The sequence below is a fragment of the Eriocheir sinensis genome, unplaced genomic scaffold (genome assembly GCF_024679095.1).
Source record: "Eriocheir sinensis breed Jianghai 21 unplaced genomic scaffold, ASM2467909v1 Scaffold51, whole genome shotgun sequence".
Classification (NCBI taxonomy): domain Eukaryota; kingdom Metazoa; phylum Arthropoda; class Malacostraca; order Decapoda; family Varunidae; genus Eriocheir; species Eriocheir sinensis.
Window position 1 is genome coordinate 912,332 of NW_026111843.1, and position 13,976 is coordinate 926,307.

At 42.8% G+C, this 13,976-nt stretch overlaps 1 protein-coding gene across 1 annotated transcript in view; it reads right to left on the reverse strand.

Annotated features, from left to right (window-relative positions):
• Positions 1-229: 229 nt before the first annotated feature.
• Positions 230-13,976, reverse strand: part of LOC126992847 (peroxidase-like protein) — an 89,081-nt gene continuing 75,334 nt past the window's right edge. The window contains 11 exon segments of the mRNA XM_050851672.1: positions 230-462; positions 1,333-1,418; positions 2,214-2,281; positions 2,284-2,859; positions 3,210-3,452; positions 3,455-3,463; positions 6,486-6,594; positions 6,757-6,854; positions 7,538-7,711; positions 10,477-10,649; positions 11,263-11,371. Of these exon segments, the coding sequence (XP_050707629.1) occupies positions 378-462; positions 1,333-1,418; positions 2,214-2,281; positions 2,284-2,859; positions 3,210-3,452; positions 3,455-3,463; positions 6,486-6,594; positions 6,757-6,854; positions 7,538-7,711; positions 10,477-10,649; positions 11,263-11,371 (1,730 nt within the window). The 3' untranslated portion in view covers positions 230-377.

The following is a 13,976-nucleotide window of genomic DNA, read 5'->3' on the forward strand; positions in this document are numbered from 1 at the left end:
GGAATGTCAAATTTGAGGCAGTGAATAATCATTTTTGGGGCATAGTTAAATGATTTTCCTCTATGATATGTTGATTTTTGAGTAGCATAAAATAAATAACCTAGTGTTTTAATTTTCATGATCTAAGCATGAAATCTCATCACCGAAGATATTTCATACCCCGAAGTTTTTTCATACAACACCGGGCGCCCGGGCCATGTGTAGGGAGGAGACAACGTTTTTTTCTGAGAGGCGGAAAAAAAGTAGCGATCATCGCTAGTTTGGTTACAAAAGTAACGAAGATACCGATATATATTTAAATAAGTAGCGGATGGTCGATAATCCGATTTTGTTATCAGCGATAAAGTATCGCGATAACTTATCGCGATAACGCCCAGCTATGTGCCTACCCCACATGACACGCGCTCCTTCCACAGCTCCGGGTTGATCCCCGGCAGGTCACGGCGGGACACACGAGGGTTCCTGAAACATCAATGGGATCATCACTGTGTCTGGTTGGTGGGATGAGAAGTTTCCGCCTCCCATGTTGACAATTTCCAGAGGTCAAAAATGAGGTTAACTGGGTTCTCATGTCTGTGTTTTGGGGTTCCTGGTACAGAGAAAGGGTCAAACTACCACTGGGGTCAAAACTCCCCTGGAAATGCCCTGAACTAGTATGACAGCCTAGTCAAATATGCGTGTTCTTAGGTTCTTGGTACAGAGGAAGGGTCAAACTACCACTGGGGTCATAAACTACCCCTGGAAGTGCCCAAATCTCCTATGAAAGCCATGTCAAATATATGTTTTCTTAGGTTCACAGTACATATGGAGGTTCACACTACTACCAGGGTCATCAAACTACCCCTGGAAATGCCCTGAACTCCTAGGAAAGTCTTGTCAAATATATTTCTTAGGTTCACAGTACAGATGGAGGTTCATACTACTACCAGGGTCATCAAACTACACCTGGAAATGCCCTGAACTCCTAGGAAAGTCTTGTCAAATATATTTCTTAGGTTCACAGTACAGATAAAGGTTCAAACTACCACCAGGGTCATAAAACTACCCCCTGAAATGCCCCAAACTCCTATGAAAGTCTTGTCAGATATGTTTCTCAGATTCTTGGTACAGAGGAAGGTTCAAACTACCACTGGGGTCATAAAAATACCCCTGAAAATGCCTACAACTCATACGAAGGCCTAGTCAAATATATAAGTATTACCTGACTTCTGCACATTGAACGGAAAAACACCAAGAAAAACCGGATAATCTTCTCTGTGGCCTTGGGAAACAGTTGTAATGTGAGCTGTGACTTTTAACAATACTGACCTAACCCCAAACAGTCTCACTTACAGGAAGGGGTCAGGAAGGTCAAAGACGGACCGCTGCTCACTCTCCACATTATCACAGTTATCGCAGAGCATCTTGGCAAGCGTGACCTGCAAGAATTACACACGTTAGAATTATTACTTACGACACAAGCAAAGAACTTATTGACAGACTGGTAGAAAACACTCATTCAGACTTACATAGAGATTTAGTATACTTATTAATACACACACTCACACTATATAAGGAAGGAAAGGACTTAGAACTTATTGATAGACTTTGCAAGGAAAAAACTCACACTAACATAGAGATTTAGTATACTTATTAATACACACACACTCACACTATGTAAGGAAGGAAAGGACTTAGAACTTATTGATAGACTTTGCAAGGATAAACTCACTCATAACAACATAGTGATTTAAAATGCCTGATAGAATGTGTTTGATAGATTATGTGTGCTTCAGTATTAGTGGACTTGAGAGGAGGAGGAGGAGGAGGAGGAAAGGAGGGAGAGAGAGAGGAGGAAGAGAGGGAGGAAGAGAAGGTGAGGAAAGAAATGAAGAAAGGTTGAGAAAGGAAGGAGAATACCAAGAAAATAAGAAAAAAGAAAAAAAAATTACGTATACGATTTGACCGAGACTCACCTCAGGAGAGAGAGAGAGAGAGAGAGAGAGAGAGAGAGAGAGAGAGAGAGAGAGAGAGAGAGAGAGAGAGAGAGAGAGAGAGAGAGAGAGAGAGAGAGAGAGAGAGAGAGAGAGAGAGAGAGAGAGAGAGAGAGAGAGAGAGAGAGAGAGAGAGAGAGAGAGAGAGAGAGAGAGAGAGAGAGAGAGGAAGGAGAATACCAAGAAAATAAGAAAAGGGAAAAAAATTACATATACGATTTCCCTTCGCCCGAGACTCACCTTCCTTATCTCCGTCAGCTGTGGGTCGGTGAATCGTACCAAGGGGTCAGAATTTTCGTACCAGAGGCGTCACACTTCCGAAGGTTTCCGAACTGGATGCCGAGGATACAGCCGAAGGTGGGTCCTACGAGTCCTCCGTGGAGTGGCGTTTCCATTAGGCCGCCAGTGAAGAGGTCAGTATTGTCGACGCGTGCGTACGTCCGCCTCAAACGCTCAATGACCGGCCGTGCGATTTCCCGGTGTAGGTCATCAAAGCTTCTCGCTCGCGTAAGGTTACACAGCGCTCGGTACTCATTATAAGGTTGTAGTCCATGATCGCGACCTCTCTGGATATTCAGTGATGCAAGGTCAAGCCCAGAGAACGGCCTCTTCTTGTCCTCGAATAAATGGTTCGTGACCTCATCCGTCAAGAGCTAGTCAAGCGTTTCTATGGAGACAGTCGTGAGCCCTCGGATAATTTCATGGAGCATTCCCGGTTGGTAGAGCAGGTCTGGGTTGAAGAAGTGCTCGCTCAGCTTGACGGGAGGGTCCTGCTTGGCGAAGATTCCGTCCATCCGCTCCAGGGAAGGCTTCGGCAGGGAGTGGCCGAAGCGAAAGGGTATTCCACACTCGTTGAGGACCGTAGGGTTGCAATATGCGTCGTAACCTGCCGAGGGGAGATGGAAGAGAAGGAGAGAGTGAGCTGTGTTAGAATCTGAACAGAGGAGGATGAAAAACTTGCCATACGAGGACAGACTTAAGCATTTAAATCTGCACTCTCTGGGTTAGCTATTGTGTGTAACCAAAACAACACTTCATTATAACTATCATGGGTGTCTATCATGTATTTGAGGTGTATTTTACGTCATAAGGAGGTCAGAGTTTTATTTCAAAGAGCGCAAGTCACCCTCAAGCTTTACGTAGCACTAGTTAGCCATCAAGCCCAGTGCCTCTTAAGCTTAGTGCCCCTTGAACATAGTGCCCTACAACCCTTAGTGGCACCCTAGAGGCTCTCACCTTCATAGTGTCCCTCTGGCAGCAGGTTAAGGCCATACAGGTTGACTGCGTTCCATCCCAGGACTCTCGGCAGCCACTCATTGTACGTCACATGTTGGTTGATGGCCGTCACGATCCGCCGAGCGTTCTGGAAGAGCTGCTCGTCGCTCCAGTGCTTGTTGAGGCGCTTGAGCTCCCCAGCAACGCGGTTGTGCTCACGCATCATGAGGGTGTGAAGCGCGGTGAGACCTGGCTGCTCAGAGGCCGAGTGTCCCCTGGGAGAAAAAGTACAACAAGAAAAATAAAGATAGGATTAAAAAGAAGAAGTTGAAGAATTAGAGGAAAAAAAGGAAGAAGAATTAGAGGCAGAAAAGGAAGAAAAAGAAGAATTAGGGAAAGAAAAAGAAGAAGAAAAAGAATTAGAGGAAGAAAAAGAAGAAGAAAAGAGTTAAAGGAAGAAAAAGAAGAAAAATAATTAGAGGAAGAAAAAGAAAAAAAATAATTAGAAGAAGAAAAAGGAAGAAGAAAAAGAATTAGAGGAAGAAAAGGAAGAAAAAGAATTAGAGGAAGAAAAAGAAGAAGAAAATAATTAAAGGAAGAAAAAGAAGAAAAATAATTAGAGGAAGAAAAGAAAAAAAATAATTAGGAGAAGAAAAAGAAGAAGAAGAAGAATTAGAGGAAGAAAAAGAAGAAGAAAAAGAATTAGAGGAAGAAAAAGAAGAAGAAAAAGAATTAGAGGAAGAAAAAGAAGAAGAAGAAGAATTAGAGGAAGAAAAAGAAGAAGAAAAAGAATTAGAGGAAGAAAAAGAAGAAGAAAAAGAAGAAGAAAAAGAATTAGAGGAAGAAAAAGAAGAAGAATTAGAGGAAGAAAAAGAAGAAAAATGATTAGAGGAAGAAAAAGAGGACGAAAAAGAATTAGAGGAAGAAAAAGAAGAAGAATTAGAGGAAGAAAAAGAAGACGAAAAAGAATTAGAGGAAGAAAAATAAGAAGAAAAGAATTAGAGGAAGAAAAAGAAGAAGAAAAAGAATTAGAGGAAGAAAAATAAGAAGAAAAAGAATTAGGAGAAGAAAAATAAGAAGAAAAGAATTAGAGGAAGAAAAAGAAGAAGAAAAAGAATTAGAGGAAGAAAAAGAAGAAGAAAAAGAATTAGAGGAAGAAAAAGAAGAATAATAATAATTAGAGGAAGAAAAAGAAGAGGAAAAGAATTAAAGGAAGAAAAAGAAAAAGAAGAATTAGAGGAAGAAAAAGAAGAAGAAAAAGAATTAGAGGAAGAAAAAGAAAAAGAAAAAGAAGAATTAGAGGAAGAAAAAGAAGAAGAAAAAGAATTAGAGGAAGAAAAAGAAGAAGAAAAAGAATTAGAGGAAGAAAAAGAAGAAGAAAAAGAATTAGAGGAAGAAAAAGAAGAAGAAAAAGAATTAGAGGAAGAAAAAGAAGAAGAAAAAGAATTAGAGGAAGAAAAAGAAGAGGAAAAGAATTAAAGGAAGAAAAAGAAGAAGAAGAATTAGAGGAAGAAAAAGAAGAAGAAAAAGAATTAGAGGAAGAAAAAGAAGACGAAAAAGAATTAGAGGAAGAAAAAGAAGAAGAAAAGAATTAGAGGAAGAAAAAGAAGAAGAAAAAGAATTAGAGGAAGAAAAAGAAGAAGAAAAGAATTAGAGGAAGAAAAAGAAGAAGAAAAAGAATTAGAGGAAGAAAAAGAAGAAGAAAAAGAATTAGGAGAAGAAAAGAAGAAGAAAAGAATTAGAGGAAGAAAAAGAAGAAGAAAAAGAATTAGAGGAAGAAAAAGAAGAAGAAAAAGAATTAGAGGAAGAAAAAGAAGAAGAAAAAGAATTAGAGGAAGAAAAAGAAGAAGAAAAGAATTAGAGGAAGAAAAAGAAGAAAAAGAATTAGAGGAAGAAAAAGAAGAAGAAAAAGAATTAGGAGAAGAAAAAGAAGAAGAAAAGAATTGGAGGAAGAAAAAGAAGAAGAAAAAAAGAATCAGAGGAAGAAAAAGAAGAAGAAAAAGAATTAGAGGAAGAAAAAGAAGAAGAAAAAAGAATTAGAGGAAGAAAAAGAAGAAGAAAAAGAATTAGAGGAAGAAAAAGAAGAAGAATTAGAGGAAGAAAAAGAAGAAGAAAAAGAATTAGAGGAAGAAAAAGAAGAAAAATAATTAGAGGAAGAAAAAGAAGAAGAATAATTAGAGGAAGGAAAAGAAGAAGAAAAAGAATTAGAGGAAGAAAAAGAAGAAGAAAAGAATTAAAGGAAGAAAAAGAAGAAAATAATTAGAAGAAAAAGGACAAGAAAAAGAATTAGAAGAAGAAAAAGAAGAAGAAAAAGAATTAAGAGGAAGAAAAGGGTGTTCTGTGTATAGTGCCAACGGTCGTGTGTAGTGCCAAGGGTGTTCTGTATAGTGCCAGGCTGTTCTATAGTGCCAAGGGTCGTGTGTAGTGCCAAGGGTGTTCTGTATAGTGCCAGGCTGTTCTATAGTGCCAAGGGTGTTCTGTATAGTGCCAGGCTGTTCTATAGTGCCAAGGGTGTTCTGTATAGTGCCAGGCTGTTCTATAGTGCCAAGGGTGTTCTGTATAGTGCCAGGATGTTCTATAGTGCCAAGGGTGTTCTGTATAGTGCCAGGCTGTTCTATAGTGCCAAGGGTGTTCTGTATAGTGCCAGGCTGTTCTATAGTGCCAAGGGTGTTCTGTATAGTGCCAGGCTGTTCTATAGTGCCAAGGGTGTTCTGTATAGTGCCAGGATGTTCTATAGTGCCAAGGGTGTTCTGTATAGTGCCAGGCTGTTCTATAGTGCCAAGGGTGTTCTGTATAGTGCCAGGCTGTTCTATAGTGCCAAGGGTGTTCTGTATAGTGCCAGGCTGTTCTATAGTGCCAAGGGTGTTCTGTATAGTGCCAGGATGTTCTATAGTGCCAAGGGTGTTCTGTATAGTGCCAGGCTGTTCTATAGTGCCAAGGGTCGTGTGTAGTGCCAAGCTGTTGTATATAGTGCCAAGGGTGTTCTGTATAGTGCCAAGCTGTTGTATATAGTGCCAGGCTGTTCTATAGTGCCAAGGGTCGTGTGTAGTGCCAAGCTGTTGTATATAGTGCCAGGCTGTTCTATAGTGCCAAGCTGTTGTATATAGTGCCAGGCTGTTCTATAGTGCCAAGGGTCGTGTGTAGTGCCAAGCTGTTGTATATAGTGCCAAGGGTGTCCTGTATAGTGCCAAGCTGTTGTATATAGTGCCAAGATGCAGTGTGTAGTATCAGGGTGTTCTATAGTGCCAATGGTGTTGTGTATTGCCGGGGTGTGTATGGCACTCTCTGGGGACCTACCTCCTATGAAACACCTTCCTGATGGTGCCTGGCACTCATGATTCTCCTGCTCAGTGGGCAGCAGCAGCTTGCCTCTCAAGGGGTTAGGAGTGCCACGCAGCTTGCCATCCTGTAGAGTGACAATGGTGATATTAGTCTCTCTCTCTCTCTCTCTCTCTCTCTCTCTCTCTCTCTCTCCTTCCCTTCCATAATAACAACAACAATACTAATACTAATACTAATAATAATAATAATAACAATAACAATAACAATAACAATAACAAACCCTCACCGTTATCATTCTCAGCTGTCTCTGTTCACACTTGTCTGAGCCATAGGTGTGTGAGGCGTCCACAAATGCAGTGACCTGGTTCATCTGCTCTCGGTAACCTGGGTCAAGAGATAGAGAGAGAGAGAGAGAGAGAGAGAGAGAGAGAGAGAGAGAGAGAGAGAGAGAGAGAGAGAGAGAAGTATAAAAAGAAAACAATGTAAACACACACACACACACACACACACACATACGATTTATGATTTCAAGACCAACTTAGATAATGGTTAAGTTAAGTTAGGGTAAGTTAGGTACACACACACACACACACACACACACACAGACATTGATATAGCCAAGATATTTAAAGTTATACAATTGGAAAACTCTCTTAAATTTGTTAACAATAAACCATTACTTACACACACACACACACACACACACACACACACACACACACACACACACACACACACACACACACATAAATATAGCCAAGATATTTAAAGTTATACAATTGGAAAACTGTCTTAAATATGTTAGCAATAAACCATTACTTACTTACACACACACACACACACACAGACATTGATATAGCCAAGGTATTTAAAGTTATACAATTGGAAAACTGTCTTAAATATGTTAGCAATAAACCATTACTTACACACACACAAACACACACACACACACAGACATAAATATAGCCAAGATATTTAAAATTATACAATTGGAAAACTGTCTTAAATATGTTAGCAATAAACCATTACTTACACACACACACACACACACACACACACACACACACCTTTGTTGATGGGCGTGAAGATGATGTCATGGTCGATACACTGCCCCCATTGCATGACCATGAGGGTGTAGCGAACATGAGGAGCCGAGACATTGTTGTGCATGTTCGTAGAGATTAGCCGAGGGGAGGGAAGCGGCTGACCTGTGATTGACGTAGCTCGGGGTTTTGATAGACCTGGAAATGGAGGTAGAATAGTGGGGTTAATAGTAGTAGTAGTAGTAGTAGTAGTAGTAGTAGTAGTAGTAGTGGCTTAGATAGGCCTGGAAATAGGGGGATAGTTGTTGTAGTAATGGTAGTAGTTGTAGTAGTAGTAGTAATGGTAGTAGTAGTAGTAGTAGTAGTAGTAGTAGTAGTAGTAGTAGTAGTAGTAGTAGTAGTAGTAGTAGTAGTAGTAGTAGTAGTAGTAGTAGTAGTAGTAGTAGTAGTAGTAGTAGTAGTAGTAGTAGTAGTAGTAGTAGTAGTAGTAGTAGTGGTTATAATTTGTTTGTCTATACATATACACATACATGCATATTCTCTCTCTCTCTCTCTCTCTCTCTCTCTCTCTCTCTCTCTCTCTCTCTCTGTCTCAGTTTCTTTCATTTTCTTTCCTTCTCTTCTCTCTTCTCTCTTCCTTCCCTTACTTCCTTCCTTCTTCCCTTCCCTTCCCTTCTCTCATAGCCTGTCAATCACACACACACAAACACACACACACAAACACACACACACACACACACAGAATTAATATTACGTAGTCCTCATCTAACTTAACACACACACAGACACAACCCACCCTCACACACACACACACACACACACACCACCTTCATAGGAGGGCCTCAACAGACGACTCTTGGCCCGGAATGACTTGCCGAAGGACGGGAAATTCAGGTTATTGCACCATCCTGTCGCCGTACGGAATCGTGGTGTATGGTCGCAAGGCAGGTCTGGTCGTCACACTCAAACACACTGGGGATTTCCATGATGTCGCTCACGTCAATGTTTGCCAACACTTCCATCAGGTCGAGGACGTTGCTTGGTGACCCGGATTCAGTGTCCTTCAGCTGGCGGTCAGCTGCGCGTGTTTTTCGTGCCCTTATGCTGCCTGACCTGTGGGATGGAGGGGGAAAGACGGGTCAGTTAGTTGTCAGGTCGTGAGAAATGACCTACGTAATGACCTGACCTGACCTGAAGAATGTTAATAGTAACGAAAAAGAAGACAGGAATATAAGGAAAATAAGAAAAGAAAATGAAAGAAAACAATAATAATAATAATAATAATAATAATAATAATAATAATAATAATATGAAGAATTAAGGAAGAAGAAACAGAAGAAGAGGAAGAATACCAATAAAAAGAACAATACAAAGAATAAGAGAAGAGAAGAGAAGAGCCAGTAGTGGTTTGAGGTCATGTTTGAGGTTTGGTAAATACCCGACTCATTGCTAAGGGTCTGGTAAGGCTGGGAAGGACTATATGGCAGGTCAGGTAAGGAATAAAAGTTTGAATAAGAAAAAGGAGGAGGAGGAGGAGGAGGAGGAAATAAGGAAAAAAAGGAGGAAGGAGGAGAAGGAGGCTTGTGAGTGGGTGAGTGCGTGCGTGCGGGTGAAAGTCATATTCCGAACCTAACATGAAAAAAGAGTGCGTAGGATCACCACAACCTCTTCTAACCCCCACCCCACACACAAAAAATGAGTGCATTCGTGAGTGAGTGCGTGTGTGCGTTCGTGAGTGAGTGCGCGTGGGTCAAGTTACTCACGTTTCTGCCACAGCTGCCGTTCGTGTTGCCTCATAATCCCCCAAGCCTTGACACCCGCGCTAAAGCAATCCGTCAGAAGCTCCTCGGCCTCCCGCATAACCCTCGGACTCAACTTCAAGTCCTCACTCCCCAGGTGCTTGACCCCTGCCCACCAGCGCTTGCATGAGGTCAGGGGTCACGCGTTGGCCCCCCCAGGTCGGGCGTTGCGTCCTGGGGTGTCCGCTTGGGGTCAGTCTGGGTCGGGAGTTAGTCTGTCGCTTCGTTCTGGGTCCTGGGTCAGTTGGTGTGTGTGCTAGAAGGTGTTAGTGGCAGTCAGTCAGAGAGAGAGGGGAACATGTGTTAAGGGAATTGTGTGTATTTACCTTGTTGTATTTACCTAGTTGTAGCTGTAGTTGTAGGCCTGGGCTTTACGCTCGTGTGGTTCCGTCTCCGTATCTATGGAGTGGGTGTGTGTATGTGTGTGTGACCTACCATGTGTAAAGGGTAGAGTGTGTTCGGTGTGTGCGTTAGGGTGTGCCGGCAAGCTAGTCTTCGCGGCATCTGTTAATTACACCTGGGACTTCGCTGAACACGCTATACTGTGATTTATACCTGATTTTTAAGTGTTATATTTGTGTTCATTATGGGATTATTATGCTCCAGTGTGTGTCATTGTTAAGTTGGGCTCCAGGGCTACACACACACACACACACACACACACACACACACACACACACACACACACACGATCACAAGTCATGTCAGTATAGTTCTGTAGATTTTGATAGGCCTTTTCCATAAGTAAACACACACACACACACACACACACACACACACACACACACACACACACACCAATCACTAGTCATGTCAGAATAGGCCTCCCCATAGGCTCACAAGATGGTCAGAGAAAGAAAATAATAATAATAATGTCATAGTCAAAGTAGGTCATTGTGTGCATTTGGGGTCATCCTAGGTCACTCCCCCCTCCCCTCCATCCTTCCCCCCCTGTACTGACCTCACTATCATCATCATCATCATTATCATTATATTACATACGTACATATAGATAAGTAAATCTCTCTCTCTCTCTCACACACACACACACACACACACACAGAAATATACACTTAGAAATATTAACCGTTGAAATTAAAAGAAAAAAGAAAACACACACACACACACACACACACACACACACACACACACGCCAACACTCACGTGCTTCCCAGAGGTTCCACTCGGAGTCCCTCATGTTGGTGATGTCGCGCCTGGCCCTCTCAATGCTCTCCTGAAGCATCTTGTCGGGAATGATGAAGTTGGGGCTGGCGGTCTTCCACTTCTTCAGGTCCACACCCTTGATATGCTTCCCCTGGCAGGCCATTGGGGCATTCCTGTGCGTGGAGAGCTTGGTTAACTATCGCCTGGTTCTCTGTCTGTCTGCCTAGCTACCCGTGCCTTTCCTAACCAAAGCCATCCCCTCATAGTGACAATATAAGAACTTGAGAACATAAGGAGGCTGCAAGAGGCCATTGGGGCGTTCCTGTGCGTGGAGAGCTTGGTTAACTATCGCCTGGTTCTCTGTCTCTCTGCCTAGCTACCCGTGCCTTCCTTAACCAAAGACTTTCCCTCGTGGTGACAATATAAGAACTTGTGAACATAAGGAGGGTGCAAGAGGCCATTGGTGCATTGCTGTGGGTGGAGAACTTGGTTAACTATCACCTGGTCCTCAGTCTGTCTGTCCAGCTATCCGTCCCTTCCTTAACCCAAAACATTCCCTCATAATGGCAACACATGCGTAGACGTAACACATAGCTCGTCACATAAACACACACACACACGCATCTATCCAGCATTCACGTTCTATCTATCTATGTAACTATTTTCAAACTGGCGCTCTGAGATGCTTAAGAATACAAGCTTAAAACTATCGTAAACACACTTATTAAAACAGCACATACTGACTCATACAGAACCTCATAGTTTGACCGTCATTCTCATACTTACAGGAAGGAATCAGCCTCCAGCATGACCTTGGGCTGGACGTGCTGGAGCTTGTCGCTGTTGTCGCAGATCACACGTCCCAGGCTGGTCTTGCGGAGCTCGTAAAGTTGTTCTGAAAGTGTTTATTGAACGTACGTGAGCCAAAAATTGACTTGGTATATCTTTAAACACTATCTAAATATATGTTATTGCTGACGCAGGAAAATATTTAGGTGGGTAATCTTAACCAGGTAGCAGTGACGGGCCAAATTTGTGGCTTTACCGTGTAGCAGCGACGGGACAAATTTGTGTCTTTACCGTGTAGCAGCGACAGGCCAAATTTGTGGCTTTACCGTGTAGCAGCGACGGGCCAAATTTGTGGCTTTACCGTGTAGCAGCGACGGGCCAAATTTGTGGCTTTACCGTGTAGCAGCGACGGGCCAAATTTGTGCCATGATATAACACCCCCCAAAAGATGATACATAAGCTGATCACAAATGCTTTGATATATATTATGAAATGGTTTGTATGGATGATGATTTTCCTCATTTTTCTTGCTTAGAAGGACCATTAAGAAACATGATACCCGCTGTTACCGGGTTAAACACTTCTCTAAACACACACACACACACAGACCGATGCTTAATTTACGATGTTTTTGTTTGTATCTATGTATATGATGTTTTGATAGCAATAAATATTTACTTACTAACTTACACACACACACACACACACACACACACACACACACACACACACACACGCGTACCCTTAGTGAATGAGGAGGGCGGGATGTCGTCCTCATACCAGTAATGATCGCCTCGCCTCAGGTACTGAAACTGGCGACCAATCAAACAGCCAAACGTGGGCCCGACCAGCGCTCCACGGTTTGGCTTTTCCGCGAGTCCACCGGTGAAGAGATCCACATCATCCACATGCCTGGGAGATGGATGAGAGTTACCACATTGTTAGTAGAGGTTGTAGTAGTATTTGCAAGGCATTGTTAGTCTAGTGCAGGATAACAAAGGCCTTTCCCAATGTCTCCATCTTGAAGGGAAAGGCATCTTGTATTCTCAGGGCTAAAAAATATATAAGAAATTGTGTTAACAGAGAAATGTATGGGGGTTAAGATCACAGACTTAAGGCTTTGATACAAGGCTTCCTTACTTATAAATCCCTTGTAGTTTCTTGGTGTTTTCCAGGGCAACGACATCACTGAGGTCTTGGAAGGAGACAGCTTTCAGGAGGCAGCTAACATTAACCTGGGACAGACCTGACCTAGCCCACTACCTCCTTGCTATCATATTAAATCCATAAAAACTGAAGACTTTACATAACGGTCTGACAGCTAACGTTAACCTAGGACAGACCTGACCTAACCCACTCCCTCCTTGCTATCACATTAAATCCATAAGAACTTAAGACTTTACATAACAGTCTGACAGCTAACGTTAACCTAGGACAGACCTGACCTAACCCACTCCCTCCTTGCTATCATATTAAATCCATAAGAACTGAAGACCTTACATAACGGTCTGACAGCTAACGTTAACCTAGGACAGACACAGACTAGCCGGAACACACTATAAACACTGCTTTCGGCTTCAGGGACATTCTCTAGCACAGAACAACATAGGCATTTCCCAACAAGCAAACTGAAGCTACCAATACAAGGCTTCCTTACTTATAAATCCCTTGTAGTTTCTTGATGTTTTCCGGGGCAGCGACGTCACTCAGGTCTTGGAAGGAGGCAGCTTTTGGGAGGTCACAGAAGAGCCTCCAGCGGTTGTATCCAGCGATGCCGTGGTCACGCCCCTGCTGCAGGATCTGTGCCGCCAGGTCCAGGCCAACACCTGATAGATAGATAGATAGACACTGAAAGATAGAAAGAGATATATGACCAGATATATTTTATACACACACACACACACACACACACACACACACACACACACACACACACACACAGAGGAGGAGACAAGGAAGAAGAAGAGGAGGAGGAAGAGGAGAGAAGAAGAGGAGGAGGAGGAGGAAAGCAAAGAGGAAGAAGATGCAGAAGATAAAGCAAAAGAGGAGGAGGAGGAGGAGGAGGAGGAGGAGGAGGAGGAGGAAGAGAAAGAAGAAGAACAAGAACAAGAAGAAAAAGAGGAGGAGGAAGAACAAGAACAAGATGATGCAGAAAAGGAAGAAGAGGAAGAAGAGGAGGAGGAGGAGGAGGAGGAGGAGAAAGAGGAGAAAGAAGAACAGACACACGTACACACCACACTAAATACACACACAAAAAAAAATTAATAATAATTCAAATAAAATGAAGAACAAAAAAATATAAAAATCCCCTATATACCCACCCCCACCATACCCCCATACCCACCAGTCTTAGCGTCCTCGAACATCTTGCTGGTCCTGGCGTCGGAAATGGCCGTGTCCTCGTTCTGGGCGTGGAGCTGACCATCCTCAAGGACCTCGTCGAACTTGCCTGCCTGTAAAGGTCGAAGGGTGTGTAGAAGGTGCTGGCAATGGGGCGTTCCTTGACCTTCTGACCCTGTGGCGGGGGAGGAAGAGGAGGAGGAGGAGGAGGAGGAGGAGGAGGAGGAGGAGGAGGAATAGGAGTAGTATAAATAGGAGAAAGCAGAGAAGGAAGTAGAGGAGGAGGAGGAGGAGGAGGAGGAGGAGGAGAAGGAGGAAGAGGAGGAGGAGGAGGAGAAAGAGGAGGAGGAGGAGGAGGGTTGGTTAGCATG